Raw genomic sequence first — 22,927 nt, 5'->3', positions numbered from 1 at the left:
TTTTTCGCTAAATCAGCACAGTAAGTTGCAGCAGCAGGAGCTCTTTGAGAATAGCTTTATTCAGTTATATTAAGTGTAAAATGACAAGTTCCTGAATTTTACAGTTTAATGAAATAAAAAAAATCTGTATTTATTTAAATATTTGATATATTACACTTTATATCTTGAATGCAAACAAAATAATTATAAACAAACTGAAAAATTTGTTACTTACAACATTACAAGGCTAAAATTTCTAACACATAGCAATTTCAACTATGATACATTTTACTTTGCTTTGGAAATGTCAGTCTTGTTATTTAACATATTTTTACACTAATTATTAAATAACTATTATATTAAGTTTTTGCAATGACGAAATGGAGTTATATTTTTTATTTTACTTAATTGCCTGTCATTAAGTAATTACTAGAGCTATTAAAAACGTTTTCTAGTTTTTGCCAGTTTCTACCAGTTTCTGCCGGTTTTTACCGGTTATAACCAGTTTCTGCCACTGGCAGAGCAAAAACCAGTTTCTGCCGGCAAAAAGCCAACCCTGCCTGTAAACCATACTGGTCATCTGCGGTGTGGTTCCTCGTGGACGACCACTACTGAACCCCGGATAGCTGTTCCTGTAGTTTGAAATTGTCTCCAAAGTCGTGAAACGATGCTGTGAGCAATTCCGAACTCTGCAGCCACACATGTCACACTGCGGCCTTCCTCCAACTTCCCAATGATTCGACCTCGGGTAAAAGCATCCAGATGTCGTCTAACAGATTGATTATTCGCCATTTCTCGGAGGCAGCAACTCGGTGTGATTTTAACTGCTATACGGCGTGCAATCTCTTTGCCAGAAATACTGATGCTACACCGACAACATGCTTTATACTACTCAGACACTCCCCCATTACGTCTGCCTGCATATCTGCGCATGTGCTACCGTACATCACCTTACTTAATCTCCTGATTGGTCTTTCTGTCCGCTCTGCCTCTTCGTTCAGCCGATATGCTAATTTTTCGACTTCGTCCTTAATTTTTGCACACCAGTGCAGATAGATAAGAGATAAAACTCAGTAAAAAGTGCATTGTTTGCAAAGACAAAAATAAAAAAACTATAAAATATATAATGAAATACATAAATAAATAAGCACATAAAACTATCTGCATTACAAAAAAGTACGAAAATGAAAATATCTCAACGAAACTTCAAATTTCTTTTTAACTCAAAAGAAATTTTGCCAGTGTTCATTCACTGGGTTTTCGCAATTTTTCGTACCCAGTGCCTGAACACCCCTCTACCTGAAAATCTACGCATTCTGCATTGACTGAAACAATCTAAATCCTTAGCCTAAATATGTATACTTATTTTTTCTTTCGTAGAGTTAAAAAATAAAATTTATCAATAAAAATAATATTTATCAAAATAATTGCTAGCACGAAAACAACCTTATTATTTTGATAGAGAAAAAGAACGATTCGCGGCAGTAAAAATTTCAATTTTTTTTTCAGGAAAAAAAATACATATCAAAAATAACCAATCAGTTGTCAGATAGCTTAGAATATCAATGAAGAACGCTTCTGTAGTGAATTTATTTAGAAAAACAATTTTGGAAGCTTGTAATTATTATTTTTTTTAAATGACGCGCTGTTCATTCACTGGGTGGTGTTCACTCACTGATCGGTCTAACCTAGTTGTACAAAATGAAATTCTGTTATACAGTCAGACCTCAAGTCATCAGGCATGTCATTTAAGGGGGTAGCGTCAATTGCCCCCGCTGGTTTTGAAAAATTGATGTTTTTCCATATAAGTGAGCTAATGAGCATGGTGTTGGTTGTTTCCGATAAAATTTACATTGAGTATAACCCCCCCCCCCTCCATAATAATTCTAAGGGATGAGCTAGAAGTCACTTTTCTACAGTCCGAGCTTATTGAATAGGAATTCTATGTACTAATGGATTACTAGATGATGGTCAGATCTCTCTTCATTGAGGTCCTCTTTTATAGGTGTTGTGGGGCAGGAACCCCAACAATATTGAGGTTTTTGAGAATTTGCTCCACCAATAATTACAAATAAACTTGTAGAATAGGGGTGTGTTTGTGATTCAAAAATTTTTAGTTGGCGTTTTCGAAAATTTTGGGCTGACAACACATTCTGAAAATGACTTTTTAAATGTTTTTTTAATGATTTTTGTATGCATATTCAAAGATTTTTTAGGGGGGTACATAATGAGGGACCACTGCCCTGCACTACCATCTACACCCCTCCCTTGCTTTTGTATTAATGGATGCGAATGTTTTTTCTTTAAAGGTACCTAAAATTAAAAAAAAAAAAAACTAATTGGTAGAAATTTACTTTTTTTAGCATTTACATACTATTTTTTTTAAAAAAAGATTATTCCAGTCTCTGATACATTTTGATGAAAGAAATACGTTTAATAAAAGTACTTGTTTTAGAATTCAAGACAAGAATCCCTATTTTGTGTTAAACGTTAATTTTCAAGATGAAATAGATGTTTGGTGCTCCTATCTCTGTTACAAAATTGTGAGTGTTCCCAAAAAGATTTTTTATTTACCTACTACTGATATATCACTGAGTTAAATTGGCAGGTTTATCAAACCCTGTTCAGGCCCTGTTTAAAAAAAAGTTTTGATTTTTTTTTTTTTTTTTTTTTTTTAGTAGAAAGCGCTAAAAACATCGAATGTCACATGCATGCTGTTTTTCCTTGCAGGTTCAGTTTTTCCAATCTCCATGAATGTTACGTCGTGTATCAGTTTTACTTTCAATAGCTTAAATTACCGACATGTCACAAAAATTACTTTATGTGCACCATAATCTTTTTCTAGACTTTTTTTGAGCAATCACGATTGTTTATTGTTCTCATTTGACTGTTTCGATGTGCTATCATTTTATTTTCCCGCCAGTACCCTCTGCAGCATCACCGTCGACCGACTCCTCACGATGCTGCTCCTATAGCGAAAACCGTTTCCAGGTTGCATCCATATGCTACACACACCCGCATACATACACAACTACACACAAACACATACACATATATACAGACACCAACACATACACACACAACTACCCACACACTCATCACACTCATGCCTGCACACAGACACAAACACATATGCCTACACACACATACACATTCCCCACCACACACAAACACTCATACACACAACTACCCACACACTCATACCTGCACACAGACACAAACACACGTGCCTACACACACATACACATGCCCCTACACACAAACACACATGCCTACATGCACACACACACACACACTCGTGATTGCGAAAAACATAATTTGAATTCAAGAGGTCAAAATTCAAATTATTTTTTTTTTAAATACTAAAACGTTTTAATTCTGAAAAACGCTATGGCATTGGGATCTTATTTTAACCTGATTTAATTTTACTCTTTAATTTATTTTTGGATAGAAGAACAGTAGTTCATTCGAAATGCAACACATTCGAAGACTTAATATTTTGTTTCTTGCCTGGTTAGCCCCTTTAACATACAAGTTGCGTTGGATAAGGTGATTAAGTCACAGTTATATCCAAATTTTTCAATGCTAAAACAGTTAACAAGGCTTTACATTTATAGCACTAAAATTATGCATTTTGAAAAAAGACTTACTTGTCCAGCTGTATCACAAATCTGTAATCGTATTGGTTGGTTATTTACATTCACTGTTACTAAAAAAAAAAGACAAAATTAGAATCTTATAAAACATCTTTAAAAATAATTGTAAGAGAATATTTTACCTTTACTACTTTATTTTATTTATTTATTGTGTGAAATGATAGTACATGTCATTAATCGTCAATTCTTTTCGATATTGTCGAGCAAATTTATGGAGTTATCAGTTAAAAGATGATAAATAATTTTAATGAGCGATTTGCAGTAACTTTTTCTAAACGAAACCCCCTTATTTGATTGCTGTTTACTCTAGAATCAAATCAAGAGTTAATTTATCAGGGATAATGTAGTCGAAACATAAATTTAGTTTCATTAAGGACATTAAATATTAACATGAGTGAAAACTTTAAAATTTCAAATTGGGAACCTCCATTTTTCAATTTTTGATCTTACAATTCCCGTGTAACTTGGTTCAGCCTCTTTTTCCAGATTAAACTGAGAACAATCGTCTTCGTAATTTACTTATTTTTTATTTATTTTATTTATTTCGTTGCATTTTCGTATGTAACATCAAAATAACCATGATTTACTGAGACATTAGTTTTCGCAATCAATTTCGAAATTAATGTTTTAAAAAAAGACAGATCTACATTTTTGGGAAAAAGTAATGTGAAGGAGATTTTATGCGTCTATATCCGTTATTTTAGTTCGAAATATTCAAAATTTAATAAGATGCTTAAAAAAGTTGCTGCTTCTTTAGGTCTTACTCAACTCATTTAATGAAACAAAGGAACAAAGGATAAGTCTTATTTATGAATTAAATTTAAAAAAAAAAATACTTATAAGAGCGTTCCCCCCCCCCCCCCCCGATTTTATAAAGTGCTCAAAAATGTTTCTTGCTCACAGACAGCAGAAATAAGACCCAACTGTATAATTCATCTGTAAATCGACTTTAGCACTATCGATTTTATCACTAAGTACAAATAAAGCCTGGAAAATTTCAAAGAATAATGCTTCAAATTCCTTTTTTGCAAAATTACAAGTCAGAATTGTATTGGATTCTCAAATGCTTTTATTTATTTATTTTTTTCAAACAACAATGAAAGTTTCTTCCCTGTAAGTAGGTATATATTTTTTAACTATATGAAGAAACTTTTTTTTTCCCTTTAACGTCTACAAATGTGACAGGTGCATTTTTGAAGACTGTCTTACTATCAATTCCACAATTTCATCAAAGTCGCCGCTTCTCCAGTTCAGACTGTTCTAGTTTGGAAATTATAGTTCTCTAAAATATGATTCAACTTTGAGACTTTGTTTTCTTACCTTTCATGACAAAGAGATCTTGATTTTATTATTTAAGTTACAGTTTAAAGCGCAAACACGATGGAATTTTGTATTTTGTATAAAAAATGACCTAAAATATAAAAAAAAAAGCATGACATTTAAAAAACTAAAAAGAATAAAACCTCAAATTTTAACCAATGCCTCAAAATGCTCAAAAAATTCCTTCAGAGAGAAACAGTTAAAAAATGCATAAAGCTTCGCCCTTTAATCATAGTAAGGGAAAAAATCTGTAAAACTTGTTTCTCTGCTTGCGCAGTGTCAATGCTAGGAAGACAACCTATGGTAGCTATACGTTCTGAACCGTGCAGATAGGGGTACGTTTCGTTTTCCCACTGAAATTTAACAATTGGGTAAAAAATCACAAGCATCACGGGCAGAATCTTAAAGACTCTTATTAAAGTTTATAATAGTTATATAAAGTTTATAATAGTTTATAATATTAATATATATATAAGTTAATATACTTTATCTTTACTAATAATAAAGCGGAAAGTTTCTCTGTCTGGATGTCTGTGGCGCGCATAGCGCCTAGACCGTTCGGCCGATTTTCATGAAATTTGGCACAAAGTTAGTTTGTACTATGGGGGTGTGCACCTCGAAGCGATTTTTCGAAAATTCGATGTGGTTCTTTTTCCAATTTAATTTTAAGATCAAAAATATCATAAGATGGACGAGTAAATTACGAAATTATCATAACGTGGAAATGTAACATGGGTACAAGCCAATTTGCGAGAAAATTCACCATACATTATTTCTAAATATACAGGCGAACCAAAAGATCTTTTAATTTTCTATTGCGGGCAAAACCCTGCGGGTACCACTAGTGATACTATAAAGCGGCTAATTTAATAAAGATGGATTTTGTCCTGTTTCAGAGGATTTGATTTATTAAAGCGGTTGATTCAATTAACGACTGATTTAATTAACCGGCGTCCACTGTATTAAAGTAATTGAGACGTGTTCAAAGAGCCCCTATTAATAACTACACAAAACATTTTTTCAAGTTTCACGATTATGTAGCGGTGACGCGTTATTTTCTCTGCATTAAAAAGCGCTAGCAGAGAAACAACTTTTACAGAACTCATTTGATTTCTCTTAGATGGTGATTCCCGATAAGAATGGTTGCCAAGTTGACGTCAGAATCAAATTGGGTGTATTTTTAGTGTCATGAGGGGTGCGATGTCAAATAAACAGCTTTTACAGAACTCATTTATTTCGATTGAGATTTTTTCAGAGTGGGTTCTTCGCGGAAAAAAAAGTCACCAACCAGCGGTGCTTCCGGACGATTCTTTTGGGAGGGGCGAATGATTAATATGTTATATGGGGGGGGGGTACTAATGAAAATAAAATTAATAAAAAGTTTAAGAACTGAAGCATGATGTTTTTTTCTTCCTTTTCCTTTTCTTTTCGAATAATGTGTATGATTCAAAGAGTTTGAATGAAAGTTAAAAGTGTTTTAAGTACCACAACAATAGAAAACTGAAAGAAAAAAAAGAAATTTTTCTACTAAAAGTCTGGATCCATTATCCAAATCAAACCCTACCAACTTTTGATTTATTTGAGGACTCGTGAAGTACAGTCGAACGTCTGTATATCGAACTTCCACATATCAAAATTTTCTGTATATCGAAGTCCCTGCAAATTTCCATGTCCATTACATATAAAAATTGCTTCTATATATCGAAAAAATCTCTATATATCGAAATGTTTTTCGAGACATTTGTAGATTTTTTTTTCCTACTTCAGACTGTCTCATGAAAAATGAAGGATAGGGTAGAAAATTATGTTATGACAAAACAATGCTACATATTATAATATACACTAGTAATATGCATATACACTGCATTAAAATAATTATTTATTTAAAAAAAAAACAGCTGAAGAAATTAAATGTTTCTAAATTTGTGGCATTTTCTATGCTACAGCTGATGTTAAATGAAGGGACATTGAGCAACCCCTTAAAATTTGAGTAAGAAGTTAAAAACTTTTACAGCTTTTACAGCATAAAAGAAATAGGTGTAATAGACTCTAGCTGAAAAAAAGTTTTTTTGTGACACCTTAGAGTATACTCTCAGAAAACTTGATGGGAACATCACTTATTACGGTTGGCAAAAATTAGCTTTAATTTTAATGTTTTAGAAGATTTTTATGATAAACTAAGTTCATTTCTATATAGAAATTTCTATATATCGAATTTTTTTCGGGCAATTTGCTACTTCGATATGTGGAAGTCCGATTGTATTTTCAGTAGCCATTTAGGTCCTCGACTGTACTTCTTTTCTTGCAAAAGAAAGAGTGCAGTATCAAGATGGTATGTCTTTTTACCAGTTTTCGTACCAAATAATAATGAAGGACGGAATTTGCATTTGTATATAAATTTGAAGATGGATATGTTGATTAATCTGTTTAATATTCGCGCATAAGTATGAGTATTTGCGGGGTCTCGTCCGAATTTCTTTTTAGAAACGCATTTTTAGACGCTCTTTGGTGGTTAACAGGAGGAAGGGAGGCTCGAAGGAAATGTTTTGAAATTTAAGGGTACATTTTCGAAAGTATACAATTGTTTGCCATCTCTGGTGGCTTGAAGTAAAAGGATGAGATTCAGGAATTCTTTCTATAGCTGGTTTTTGATATAAGAGCTGCAACCAAAAACACAATTTTAAAGATTTTTCAATAACGCTTAAAGAAAGGGGGTTCGGGGAAGATTTCCCTCGGAAATTTTTTCGAAATTGAAGTTCGAAAAAAGCAATTATAGGGTACCTTTGATGACGTAGCAGAAGTCATGTAGTTCAGAAATTTTTCCTTGAATGTTTCGATGTCACAGTTCCAAAAACGCAGTTTTAGTCAATCTTTGAATGATGCTGAAAGATGAGGAAAGGACTTTGGGGTTCCTCTCCGGAAAGTTTTCGAAGGCGGAGTTCTAAAAACGCAGTTGTAGGCCATCTTTTATAACATCGGGGGAGGAACGGGGTTCAGAACTTTCCACTGGAATTTGATTAAAATTGGAGTCTTGAAAATGCAATTGTTGGCTATCTTTGGTAGCATAAGGAAGGGATGGATCGGAGTTGTCCCTCAACTTTTCGATATTTGAAGCTTCAAAAGCGCAATGTTATGGGGTCATTCCATAGTGACTAACGTAACATTCGCAGCTGATTTTTAAACTCTTTTTACTTACACCGGGAGTAAAAATAAATGTGATTTGGTTTAATATGGAGATTTAAAATGCACAAGGTCACTATTTTTTATTTTTACCAAGAATTTGAAGCAAAATAAGCTCTGACAGGTGTTTTTTCACCAAAAAAGGCATCGTGACTAACGTAACATTTTTGCAACCCTGAGAAACAATGCTTATGTTACGAGGCAAATTTTTCTGAAACTTACGCATGCATTTAAAATTGGCCGATATATTTGTAAGAGGTAAACAATCTATTTTTTAAAATGTACTACAGATTTGTTACAGATGAATCTTTTTTGGTCCTTAATGGTACTTTTACGAAAAACTGTGTGTGACTAACGTAACGTGACTAACGTAACCATCAAATAAGAAGCAATGAATGCATATAAAAACACTTTTTATAATTAATATCTTGCTCTGATATTACTTTTACACTTTTTAGGAACCTTCTTTGTTTTGCACTATGGTTCTTTCTTTACTTTTTTTTTCTATATTAGTGTAAGAAATTGAATGGAAGGATTCAGTTTAATAAATTCAATTTGAATGTACGAAAAAAAAAAATAAAAAAAAACTGCTTTTACAAACTGAATGACATCATTCTTGTGTGGGTTTTTAAATCCTAAATATCTCGCTTTTAAAAAATTAACTTTATGCAAGTTGATAGTTTCACTGAATTCTAGTATTCTGCCGATATACTAGTTATCGTTATAAGAAACTCCGTAGTACTTTTCAATGGCATATTATTTTTTAAGGTTTACAGATTCATCGAACGAATAGTGTTGCGCATGCTTTTGAATTAAAATGTAATACTGAAAAAAAAATATTCGAACGTTTTTGGAGAATGCATTTTAATTCCAGATATCACCGCAAATGTTTGAATTTCTAAATGATCATTCTTGCATTTTCTGAAATATATGGCCGCAGCGCTTTTTGTCACTGTATCATGATGTAACATCTTCAAATGTTTTCCAACGAGCAGCCATTACTTCATTTTAATAATTGGTGGAGATGTATTTTCTAAAAAATAGAGACGTTATCCTTTGTTAACATTATATTTCTATTATCTTAATTCTTAAGCTTGGATTCTTGTGTTGAATGCACATTCAGCAGAGTACTCATTTTGCTTTACTCACCTTTTTTTCTTTTTTAATAATTCTTTAAATTGGAAGTATATTTATAAAGACCATTAGAAAAGGATTTTTCTAAGTAAACAGAAAGTCTACAATGTAATATTACTGGTATTTTTCACCCTTTATATTTTTAATCAATACAGAATGCCTACATATTCAAAATTGTTCATGAAAATGTACATTAAATTAAATAAGTTTTAAATATTAGCAGTCAGTTTTAAAATGTTACGTTAGTCACATGCAAACTGTTACGTTAGTCACAGCTCAAATGTTACGTTAGTCACACTAATTATTTTATATATACTGATACTAAATAAATATTTTGCACTTTTTAAGTAGATATGACACAGATATAAGAAAATAAAAGGTGCTGTTTGGTTCAATCATCTGGTTTAGTTTTTAAGCAGAAAATAGTACATTTTCGTGACTAACGTAACGTAAATATTTTCAGTAAAATAACCAAATAAATTAAAATACTTATCTTATAATGTATGCAAAAAGAACAGTCAATTTTATTAGGCCCACATCTAATTATTTAGAATAAACATAAAACATTCTTTTAAAAATTTGCAAAATTTTTTACATTAGACAAGAAAACGTAGACGCATGTTTTTTTGCACATACTAAGCCTTTTCTACAACCTCGCACGTTTAGAGCCAGAAGATATACACCGAATGAAATGTTTGCAAACTGCTACTGGATTTATGTACTAGAAAGTATGCTGAATGAAATGATAGGTCATAATTAAGGCTTTGTGGAAAAAAAAATTCTGAGGATGTGGTTGACATTTCTATGGAATGACCTATAGGATCTTCATTGATGTTAGGGGAAAAACTCAGGCTCGGAGGCTTTCCCCCGAAATTTTTTTGAAATTGAAGTCCGAAAAACGCAATTGAAGGCCCTCTTTAAAGACATTAGGCGAAGGCATGAGGTTCAAAAATCTCCTCCCAGAAATATGTTGATGTTAAAGTTCCAAAAACATATAATTAAGATTTTTTCTGATGTTAAGGAGAGGTGAAGCTTTAGTCTTCTAGCAGAAGTTTTTCGAAGCTGGAGTCCTAAAAACGTGATTGTAAGACTTTGGTAACATTAGGTAAAGGAATGGGTTTCAAAGAATTTACCCCGACGATTTTTTCGTAATTGAAGCTTTAAAAGTACAAAATTTTTGACGATCTTCGATGTCATTGGAGAGAGGGAGTTCAGAGTTCATCTGGAAAATTTTTTGGAAATTAAGCCGTAAAATATATTTTGTAGTCGACTTTTGTGATGTGTTTGGGGGGGGGGCGAGAGAGAGAGGGGTTTGGTGTTTTACTTCCGGAATTTTTTTTAATTTAATTTTTTTTTTTTGGGGGGGGGGCGCTCGCTGCAATTGTACCCTCTCCAACCGTCATAAAATAGACCACAAAATCTATTTCAGCGGTGCCTACAAGAAAGGCCTGAACAAGCCATTGTGGGATCCAGGATTTAGAGTTCATACGGGCCCTCCCTTGTTTCATTAGTGATATGATTACGACTAACAGTTTTTAAAAATTTTCCTCCTCATTTAAATAAAGCAATTGCTTTATTTCTACAAACTGCAATATAATTTCAAAGTAATATTATTAGAATTGTGTTATTAAACACACTGAACGGTTACTACAGTAAACTCAGGATTATCCGCGGAATAGGGTGGCACTGTAACCGCGGATAAGGGAATTCGTGGATAATCCGAATATTAAGTAAAAACGATGGCTAGGGTATGCAAATAGTGCTTAAAAAATCAATAACACTCGCACTCATTTAAACTGTACCTGAAGCGATATCAAGCTGAAAAAGAATCGCTCATTATTGCAAATGTATTACACACATATGGGTGCAAAGCGTGCAAGTAGATTAACTGCAACAGATCAATATATGTTACACCGAACACGCAAAGGGGAGGAGAGAGGCATTTTTTCAAGACTGTTCACTCGTTTATGCCCTTAAGTAGTGCAGATCCAAAAATCGGTGAGCCGGGTAGGTCTAAAAATCAGTAATAGTGAAGATGCAAAGCGTAGTGTCGGGAGAGGGAAGAAAGCAATAGAAATGTCTCAAAATAAATGTATAGGAATGTCTGAAAATAATACACTTGTGTGAATTTAAAATGTGTGCATTTATCTACATTCAGTTAATCATCACCGATTTTATTTATTTATTTATTCTGAAAGTGTGAAAGGTTGCGGATAAGCCGCCCACGGATAATCGGGAGTTTTCTGCAGTTTGTTTTACATTTAAAACCTAGTAAATGTAATTTTTTTTTAATGAACCTTACGAAATGGGGTCCTAAACATTGGGATTGCTTCTCCTGGACCCAGTTGACCCATGCCTTAATCAGGGTATGCGCATGGGGAGGGGGGTGGGGGTATGGCGCAGACTGCGCGATTGAAAATTTCAGGGCGGTTAGGACTTTTCTTTCCGTTTGGGGGTGCTCTGTAGAATTTGAGGCGATGCATCATCACTCTTCGGGAGGGGACGATGAAGTAATTTTGTTGTCGGCTGTGGGGCTCTAGTGAATACCAATTGCAAGTGCCATGAGACCCCCCCCCCTCTTGGGCTCACTTACTCTTATATATTGATCATTGAATCATCTTTTTTTTTTGTTTCGTTTTTTAGCCTACTTTCCCAGTAAAAGTCAGAAAAAGAAGAAAAAAGCATGAAAGAAGGCTTAATGCAGCTTAAAAATGTCGCGAAAAAAAAAAATCAAAAATAAATAAAATAATTAAATAAATATCGAAAAATTAAAAATTGGGAAGTAGGGTATTGAGATGGGGAAAAATGTCTGTCGGTCCCCCAATAACTTTTGAATGAATAGTCCGATTCGACAAACTTTTTTTTGTTCGAAAGATCTCGGCGAGGGCACCAGTCCCATATTTCACCTTTTGATTTGAACTATTTTTTGTTCAATTTGAACAGTTCAAAAAAACTTAACATCAGGGCCCGATCAAGACAAACTGGTGCCCAGGTCCTGGAAAGAAGATGTTGCCTCCCCCCCCCCCTATGAGAAAATCAGCACAATTTTAGTCAATGTCTTATACTAGATACCTAATATACTAGAAACCTACACATTACTACAGAAACGTGGGATTTGAATACCAAACATTTGATAGTCACATAGTTAAAATTGCCTTACTTTAAGGTGAAAATGAGTTTAAAAAAAAACAATTTAAAACTGCAAAAAAAAAAAGAAAAAAAAATAACTAATTCTGATATCAAGCTTTAAAAAGGCTTCTTTCTGGCTTTAACAGAGACAAATGTGTCGATCACATCATCGAAATCTAATTTTGATGTCAGAATTTTCAATGGTCAATACAGAAACGCCTGTAAATTATCCTGAGAAACACAGCTTCTAAAACGATTTTTGATTCTTTTCAATGCTGAAAAGGAACGTTCACTTTAACAGAAAAAAAAGGAAGGAAGTAAGTTAATTTAGGCTATTTTAGTGCCCCTAAATTTGTGGTGCCCAGGTCCGCGGACCCGCCGGACCGTGCGTTAATCAGGCCCATAACATCAGCGCCTGGGGAAAACTGAAAGTCAATGTAGATTCCGTACTTGAAGGCGGATTTATTTCAAAAAATTTTGTTGGAAATAGCTATTGACGCCAAACTCCAGACTCCGACTCTGAGAATTTAGAGGCACCTGACTCCGACTCCTGTGCCGACAATTAATCGGACTCCGACTCTCCCGACTTCGACTCTGACTTCGTAGCTTTGGCAAAAATTTATGCACGGAGGACAAATGACTGACTTCGATTCTTGGATATTCGTCTCCGACTCCTTTATCCCAAAATGAGATTGACTCCGACTCCAACTCCGCAGCTATGGTTTTCACTGTGAAATAATTATTGATATGATTTGTTTTATTTTCACGCTAAAGTTTTAATTTAGGTATTCAGTTTTCGGCGAATAAACTCTAAGTCATTTATGTTTCTACATAACGATATGCGCAGACGATTTTTTTTTTTTTTTTTTACAATGAAAAGTATTCCTTTAAGTTGACATTTTATTGTTTTTATTTATTTTGGTAAGTGCATTAATTCATTTAAAAAATTATTTTTGACAACAGGGGAAAAAGAAACGAATTTTTTTTTATATGATTTTAATTATTATTTTTTCGTTTTAAAAGCTGTTAAAGAATTTTTTTAAAGGGAAAAAACTGTATTAGCCGCTTTGTTTAAAGGTGCTGCTTTTTTTTTTAAATTTTTTTAGATGTGTAAGGAATATTTTATTCCTAGAAATTAGCAAAAATTTGTTTGAAACAATTTGCGATTTTAGCTATTTTTGAGAATATTGATCAGGTACTAGAAAGTAGTATGGGTATACGGGATAGTAGGCTCGTATAGTTCTAGACGGAACTTCTAGTTGTTTTCAGTGGGGCTTTGCAGTCATCATATATGTTATTTTTCACAGGTAGTTTTTTGAGGTTAGCTACATAACTTCCTTATTCCCCATTGCTTCAGTATATAGTAACTCGAAATAGAGGCATATTTGGTCGATTGGTTAGAGTGTCGCGCTAATGATGCGAAGAGTGGAGGGTGTGATTTCAAATTCCCATGGACCCAAAACTCGTATGATTTAATTTCTTCAGTAGAATTCTGATCCAAACTTCCATGAATATATAATCTAAACTCGTTGCAGGACTCCGAACTGAAGTTCTATTGTAATTAACAGGAAACAAAACATTACATTTAGCATAGTAAATCACGGTATAACTTTTTAAAAATATTTAAACAAAATAGAGCCATTGATTTCAATTTATTTTGTTAGTTCATTATTCATTACTTTAGTGTAGTGGTTCTCAACGGGGGGGGGGGGGAGCGTAGAAGGATTCTCAATGTTCTCAATGTAGTTACAAATAAAACCGGAAAACAAATTGAGAGTTACGCACACATAAGTGCAACTAATGAAAAGGGACATTTAAAAATTGTATATGTCTTACAATCATGTCTCAAATTTGCCTCATCGTCAGACACAACTCCCCCCCCCCGCCAAAAAAAAAGAAGACATTTTTCAGGAGATCGGTCACAGTGATCTGCCAGAGCCGAATTTAGCTCCACGCCGCCCTGAGGCATATCTGAAATCTGCCGCCCCACCCCTCAAAAACAAAAGAAAAAAAAGGATGCAAAATTTCCGTGATTAAAAAAAGAAAAAAAAACCGCTAAAAAATAGTGTTCTCGAAATATGAACTAAAGCTTATGAAGAAATTATGGCATTTTATATTCAAGGGTGCCCCGATTGCAGGTCACTGTAACCTCCTAAAATATTCCTTATTTGGAAAATTTCACTTGTAAATTGTTACTTGGTTACATTCCAAAAAGCTCAAAGATTCTGGTTTTGAAAGCCGCCCATTTGAAAAATATGTATCACTTTCTAAAGACTTTATGAAGACTCCTTTTTGTTCATCGGTTTTTAACTAAGCATGTAAATTTAAATCATTTCATCATTTATTTCAGCATTTTAAATCATTCAGCCTTTTTCGTTTGTCACTCATTTTCATTTGCCGCCCAGACTCAATACTATTAACAGAAAAGTTTTAATATTAATGATGTGGAAGAGAAATTACATGTCAATCACTGAAGAAACCATAATTGAATACACTTAACTATGGCACTAAAAATCTTAGCCAAACTCCAATCTTGTTGGAACTTCTGGACAAACGCAATGACTTACTTTTCTTCAATCGACACCGTTTTTCTCTTCCCACTACCATGCTTGAAAAATATTTCATTTTCATAAGATGAGTGAAAGTAAAGATTATTCAATTACAAGAAAATGATGTCGCTATGGAAATTGAAAGAATGCTCCTAGTTCACTTCAAGAGTAATAATGAAAAGAAAAAAAAAAACCTTGGTTAAAGCAAAATTCGCCGCCCCTGAAAATTTTGCCGCCCTAGGCAGATGCCTACTCTGCCTATTGAGAAATTGGGCCCTGGTGATCTCCATAATTCTCTTCGGGGCGCCTCTGCATAAGAAACAAAAACCAAAAAAAAACCCCTACAAAATGCTAAAAGCAGAATAGAAAGCGGCAACAAAGCAAGGTCAAAGAAGAAATGACAGAGGCAACAGAATATACTACGTAGAGAAGCCGCTCGCTTATTGTACAAGAAAAGACGACCTTTGAACATTGAGAATAAAATTTTGATTCCAATCTCAAACCTATTTCTGACCAGAACGTCTCAATCTCAGTTTCAAAGTAGAGTTGTAAAAGAATAATTTTGAGGCGGTGGGTTCAGTTTTTTTAGCAAAAAGAAAAAAGAAAGAAAAAAATTAAAAATCAAATCTAACCTGGCTACGCAGATCCTAATCACAGCATTACGACACTGCCAGGTTAGGTTTGCCTCAACTATAGTTACATTTTCAATACATTTACAATAAAGGTTTAAAAATGCAGACAATATTTTTTTTCCCTTCCAGAATACTTTTAAAAAATGAAGAATTCTCTTAAATTGAAAAAAAGAAAGAAAATAGCCTTACTGTTTAGTAATACCAGTAGATTTGTTTGGTTAAAACGTCAAACATTATAGAAATTAGCCAATTCATCATCCAGCCATTAATTTTGGGTAGAATGTGATTTTGACAATTGCTAAAACAATTCTTTGATTTTTGACCTAAATTTCTTTTTTGGAAATAGAAATTTTACAAGAGGAAGGGAACGTATTTCAAACTTACATTTTCCATGAATTGAAAATTCAGTGCCTGCTTGAGGATATGGACGGATACAAGGGAAGGACGATGGGGGCAACCGCCCCTCCCTTGAAGAGCTCTACCGGCAATATTTCGACACTGAAGCTACAAAAATACTTTTTAGGCAATTTGTGAAGAATTTAAGGGTTTCTCTCGACTGGGAATGCTTCGGAATATTTCAAAATTGAGGCCTTAAAAACACGATTTTAAACCATCTTCGGTTACGTTAGGGGAAGGAGTAAGGTTCAAGTTCTTTCCTCAGCTAATTCTTCGAAACTGCAGTTCCAGAAATGCAATTTTAAACGATATTCGACTATGTTAGGGGGAGAGGGTTCGAAAAGTCTCTGTAATTTTTCTAAAATTAATGTTCTAAAATCGAAATTTTGCACCTCCTTTGAAGAAATCCTGGATCCGTCCTTGCTTGAGGAGTAGTTCTATATTCAGATACCATTTAACCAGACCCGTTATTTAGGGGGGGGGGGATCAACGGGATCCATTGCCCCACCCCTCCTGGATTTGAGAAATTAATGTTTTTTACATGCAAGTAGTCCTGTTTTTTGTTGTTTACTGGTAAAATGTACATTGAGAAAACGGAGAACCCTCCCCCCCCCCGCCCACGCACAGAAAAGTTTGAAACGATGGGCCTGCATTCAACGCGTCATTTGGTAACTTTAATATGATGCATTTATTTTTTCATAATTATTAAACATTATTTATTTATTTTTCAGGTGTTCAAAAAATAATTGTGTACGAATAGTGAATATTTATATTACTATCTTTAACCAAAGAGGTTTTATCAATTAAAGTTAATTAAAAATGTTATATTGATCTTTGAACTTGACATTTTTCTTTCTAAACACAAAAGAAAACAAATTAGTTACATCATTAAATAACATTTATCACCAAGATTGAAACAGAAGTTGGTAGCATACATAATACTGTCTAACGGCAGACTAACGCTATTCGGCATGGGGCACCTTCGCATATTTTACAAGGTTTCTAAAAGAGTTAATAAATTGAACATGAAAAAAAAAATAAATAAAAAATAATAATAATAAAAATTAAAAATAAAAATAAAATAGGGATGGTGAAAAGTATTTAATGAAACTTATGGTAGAAAATCAAACTGCCCATTACATTTTTTGATGAGATAAGAAAAGAAAAGCGGAGTAACGCGCCCCGACAAAGGGGGTCAAATTTGTTTTAAAAAAGTGTGACATCATTTATATATACACTCCTGTTTTGAAAATTGCAACACCACGAAGGACTTACGCGAGTGAGCTGAAAATTGCAGGAAATGTAAAGTAGGGCATGATATGCAAATGATTAGAATTGCAGACCGGTAGCGCATGCGTATGCTGAGCAGCGTCCTCTGAACGGCGAATCGAACCGAATATAAATAGACGGCTGTAACGAGGCGTGTAAGATTATCGGTGGTTATATGCTAGAGTAAACGGTCGGACAGCTCGAAAATCCGGGAGTGGACCCCGAAATGTGACGTCAGCTCGCGATGACAGACACCTGGCGCGTATGGCGCTGACGGACCGCACAGCTTCCTCTAGACAATTGGCAGCACAGTGGTCAACAGCTACAGGCGTTTCATTGTGTGCTTCATCAATTCGGAGACGTCTGCTGCAGCGTGGGTTGCTCGCAAGGATTCCTTTATACAGGATTCCTCTCACGCAAAACCATCGCCGCATGCGGCTACTATGGGCCAATGTGCATAGGCGCTGGCGTGCTGATTGGCAGCAGGTCGTCTTTTCTGACGAATCCCGCTTCAATTTGTGGCACCATGATGGCCGAATTCGTGTCAGGCGCTATGCCGGTGAACGGCACATTCCAGAGTGCATTATCGAACGCCACAGTGGACGAACCCCCCATCCCCCAGAGTTATTTATGGTCTGGGGTGCCATAGCATATCATGGATGATCACAATTGCTACGAATTGTGGGCAATTTAAACAGTACCCGATACATAAACGGAGTTTTACTGCCCCAAGCTATTCCTTTCCTGCAAGGATTGCCAGGGGCTGTATTCCAGCAGGATAATGCCCGTCCACATGTCGCCAGGACTGTCAAATCCTACCTTGATTCGCAGCAGGTACAGCTTCTTCCTTGGCCTGCATATTCCCCGGATATGTCACCGATTGAACATGTGTGGGATTTCGTTGGGCGGAGTCTCGCTCGTGATCCTCGTCCTGTTACTTCTACAGACGAACTTTGATTGCGCATACAAACAATATGGAATGCTCTTCCGCAGGCAGATATTCAAACTTTGTTTTACTCCATGCCGAGTCGTGTAGCAGCTCTTATTGCGGCGCGTGGTGGCCACACAAAATACTAATTTCTATCTCTTTTTATTGCTTGTTTGGTTTGAAAATGTAATCATTTATTTGCACCATTACCACTCAACTGTGTATTAAATTTCATTCAACTATATGATGCTTCCTTCATGGTGTTGCAATTTTCACAAACAAGAGAGTGTATATGGACAGCCCAAAACCGAGACAAAAACATTTTGAGGTATTGAAATGGATGGGTTTATTTATTTCATTATGCCATAGTGCAATCAACAAATGAAGCAGTCCCTTAAATGAAAGCAATTGTTAATGATGCAACGTACGACGGTCAATGAGTAAGTGATTGAAAACACGAGGGCGGGAATCACAGGGGCGCGCAGATCTGAACTTTACGGGAGGGAGGAAATTCTCAATTTGCCGAATGGATCTACATAATGATTTGCGTACAACATACGTTGTTTACTATTGTCACCAAGAACAGTGTCTGTTCAAACAAAATTTTCAAGACTGAGAATCTGTGATTACTTCAATCTTTTTCTGCCACAACTAGTATGCATTTTGCATTTTGATTGCACATATATATATATATAGTTTTCCTTTTAAGAAAAGAAATCAGAGTTATCATTTTCACAGTGCATTTAAATCATAAACATTTTTTTAAGCACCTAGTGACAAAATTTACAATACAAAGTACAAAGGGGGGGGGGGCAGGCTCGTCGGTTCAAATATTTTCAGAGTGGGTCAAAGGGTACATACTGGTTTATATACTCCCCAGGTACATACTGGTTCATAACTCAATGAATATTTTTTTCGAAAAACAAAAAAACCACGACCATACTCATCAAAATACATCGATTTTTCAAATCCAAGGGAGAACAATTTTCCCCCTTCAGCCCCCCCCCCCAATGACAAGCCTGGGGGAGTATTTTAAAATTAAGATTGCGTTATAAGGTCTACATAAGTAAGTAGGCTTTCAAGTTCACAGAAGCAAAAAGAAATCTTTAATTCTTTGAAATGATTAAAAATTATGCCTTGGCAAAAAGTGGCGCAACGAGATTTTGCGCTTGGTTCGTAAAACTTCTTTTGTGTTTAGATCGTAAGAAACAAGCAACATTAAGTGGGACCTAGGGTTCTGGAGTGAGTTGAACCCTTAAAAGAAAGAAGAAAAAAAAAGATCCTTGCGCCAGAATAGGCAAACACAGTTCTACAAATTAAATTATTGAACCGCAATATGTCTTGTCTTAAATTTTTCAGGGGTGCCCACCTGGGGGGGGGGGCATGGCACAGACTGCACCGTTAAAAATTTTAGGGGTATTTTTCCCGTTTTTTTTGGGGGGAGGGGCTTTTGTTTCTTTTGGATGGGGGGTCTTCGGGATATTTATGGGGGAGGGGTGAGCCCATGTTCTTAAGGAGGGGGGGGGTGATATATAAAAAAGATAATAAGCTTATACTTTAGAAAACCAAGATTTAGGAGATAAAAAATGACTTCACGAAGAACAAATCGACGTTCGATTCAAATAGAAAATAATATTTGATTTTCTAAAAGGATTGTCAAATTCAGAAGGGGAAGGGGGTAGCTCGTGGAGATAATTTGATTTTTTACAAAATAAAACATATTTGAATGACTCTCTCCATCCCCTTCATCTCTCCTTATTCGAAATGCAAACTTATTATTCTAAGCATTTATAAATCTGCCAAGAAATTAAATGATAATTTTGCCTTATCAAATGCTTTTCGGCAAAATTTTCCACATTAAAAATTCTACTAAGAAGTAAAATATTTTTGTAACATTTTGAAGCAGAACTTTCTTAAAACTTTTGAGGTACATTATATTGCTTCAGATATCAATTTTTAATAGCATCAGACAAAGACGCTAAAATTATGGGTTGAAACAGAAAACATAATACACACGGCTTAAATTCATAATTCCTAACAAAAGTACGAGAGCCTACATTTAAAAATTATTTTCATGCGCAAATTCTGCATTGCGTCTAATATGTGTAAAATTTTACATGAAATTAAAAAAAAAAAAAAAATAAAAAAATAAAAAAAAAAAAAAAACGAACTGGTGTTGAGCTGCTAGGCAAATTAAGGACTGCATCCGTCCTCCCAAAAAGGAAATATAATCTTTGATTTTTAAATTAAAAATCATATTTCGTTTCGGGAAAAAAAATTAACGAAAATTAAAATTTGAAAAAAAAAAAAAAAAAACATAAATCGTTTTGTTTTTTCTCCATTTTAAATTTTTGAAAATATAACACCTTACCTGAATATTTGTCATAGGCTGTTGGCCTGTACTCCTTGGGATATCCATTTGTGGTGTATCCAATAATTAAACTCGTTTTACCGATAGCACCATCTCCAACCAAAACACACTTGATGCGACATATACAATCATTTGGTATTTCTGGGTTATAATAATTCGAGATTTGTTCCGTCAATAACGGTGGCATTTTAAGCCGTTTCAAAAACACATAAACTACAACAAAAAGTTCATCGAAAGTTTTCTAATCGACGATTCAGGAATACCTGAAAATAGTGAAATTTCGAATTCTATTTCTAAACCATCCCATAACGACTTTTTTTTTAACGCGTCTTACTTCTACCTGATACCAAAACTACGACTTCATCTGGAGGAAGTACAAATCCAGCCGAAACTCGGACAAAAGATGAAGTGACGCAACCGGTTTGTGACGTCTTCCCTCCCTTTCGCCTCCGAGGCCAGGTGTTGCTTTTTATGAGTCACCTTTAAAAACAAGGTTAAAAATAAAGTTGGAAAAAAATGACTGGTGGCTTGAAGCAGTCGGTTGCTCCAAGTGCATTCGAGAAGAACCGCTGCAGCTGCCAAATTCAATTCAGAATCACTTGCTCCACTGCGCGGATTCCTCCTAAGCAGGCACTGAGCGAGGAGGGAGAGGGGATGAACTCCTGGTTTTTGCACAAAATGCCAATTCTCTTTTTTGTTTATGAGAGGCTCTTTTGCCCCCCTCCCCCAAAGGCATTTGACTGCACTAGTGCTCTAAGCCAGGGGTGCCCCCCTAAGGGCAAGGGCGCACACCCCAAAATAAGGCGATGACTCTCGTCCCAAAAAGCAAGAGCCCCCATTCCTAAAAATCTAAAAAATACCGATCAAAACAACCTCCCCAAAAAATTTCAATGGCCCAGTCCGTGCCATGCCCCCCCCCCCCCTTCTAAGCTTTACCTGATTCAGAATTAGTAGCTTCTTTCCCTACATGAACCAAATCTTAAATGATCAAGTGATTTTTGGTAGAGCAGTGGGGATAAAAAGGGGGGGGGGGGGTCGTAAGTCCTCTGAACTATCTAATACAGCCAAAAGCTGCATTTTGGGTGCATATATTTTTAAAAATTGGTCCCAGAATAACTACTTATACCCGAATATTGCATTTTGACCCCCACCAAAATCCAAGGGCAGATCCAGCTTCTGATTTTGGAGGGGGTCATTTCCAGAGAGGGAGGGGGGGAAGGCACAAGTGTCCTTGTTCGGTATGATACGGGTCAGGGGTTAATTTTTTAAAACATAAGGACTCAAAACGTAGTGTTTTGCTGTATTTGTCAGTTTAAGGGCGTCACGACCCCTCTGGATCTGCTTTTCAGGGTAAGAAGCAGGAATTTTTCTAGAATTAATCTACATCTTTTAAAGTAACTCTTTTAATCATATTATATCAAAATGTGAACTTCTATATCATCACCTCAGAGCAACAGTAGGATATCTTAGTGTTATTCCTGGGATTAGATGTCTTACTGTTGCTCTGAGGCGACGATATACATCAAAGCAGCAACTCATTCAAATTATACTTTAACAATGAAGTCAAAATGTGCAAACAGAAAAAATACAAAAGTGAAGGGAAACAACTATCCGACAACTATGGCGCAGCGAGAGAAGACATTCTCCCCCCCCCCTCCTAAAACCATTGGTTTTAACACTATTTCCAATTATATTACGGTAGTTTATACATAAGGCAGTGAGAAGTAAAGGCATGTAAGTGGACATTTTCAAGTTTTGAGTAAAACATGTTTAAAGTTCTGGTCCTAGGTAGGCTTTGGTTGAAAAGTTTTTCCAAATCATGCTGTATAGCAGCACATACTTCTAGTACTATTTCTTACCCCGAAACAGAGGAGAGGTTCACCTACCATTTGTACTGGTTATCTCATTGCCTCATGCATTAAAACCTGACTACAACGATACTGTTAGAAGGTTGGGACCTAAAAAAAATATTGTTATAGAGTTTGACTATTTATGTTGACATTTTGCTAGGACCAAGGAAAATATATTTATAAAGAGGTTTATTGTTATAGACAGTATCGTTACAGAGAGGTTTCCCTGTATATACATACAAGGACTTGTAACCAACCCTCTAATTGTTATAGACAGTATCGTCACAGAGAGGTTTCCCTGTATATACATACAAGGACTTGTAAACCAACCCCTCCTGTCGAGGGTGAGGGTAAATCTGCCTGCACTAGCATCTCATTGAAATGATTTATTACTGTATAATCAATATGTTGCCACAGATAAAGATCTAGTCGAAAAGGTGAAAAAAAATTTAAAAATTTATAAAAACGGACCGCCTAGAACACCTCCAGCCTTTTCTTCTTCAAATTTGAAGTCTTATTGTTCCTCAAAAAGTC

The 22,927-nt window shown here is 35.1% G+C and overlaps 1 protein-coding gene across 1 annotated transcript in view; it reads right to left on the bottom strand.

The window, feature by feature from the left end:
• LOC129227436 (cell division control protein 42 homolog) overlaps window positions 1–20,893 on the bottom strand; it is a 28,290-nt gene extending 7,397 nt beyond the window's left edge. The window contains exons 1-2 of the mRNA XM_054861994.1: window positions 20,544–20,893; window positions 3,630–3,688 (exon numbers count right to left, since the gene is read on the bottom strand). Coding sequence (XP_054717969.1) covers window positions 3,630–3,688; window positions 20,544–20,730 — 246 coding nt within the window. The 5' untranslated portion in view covers window positions 20,731–20,893. The remainder of the gene's footprint in view (window positions 1–3,629; window positions 3,689–20,543) is intronic.
• Between the last annotated feature and the right edge of the window lie 2,034 nt (window positions 20,894–22,927).

The sequence above is a fragment of the Uloborus diversus genome, chromosome 8, assembly GCF_026930045.1.
Source record: "Uloborus diversus isolate 005 chromosome 8, Udiv.v.3.1, whole genome shotgun sequence".
Lineage (NCBI taxonomy): Eukaryota > Metazoa > Arthropoda > Arachnida > Araneae > Uloboridae > Uloborus > Uloborus diversus.
Note: the sequence above shows the minus strand (reverse complement) of the source record. Positions and strands in the feature narration are given on the sequence as shown.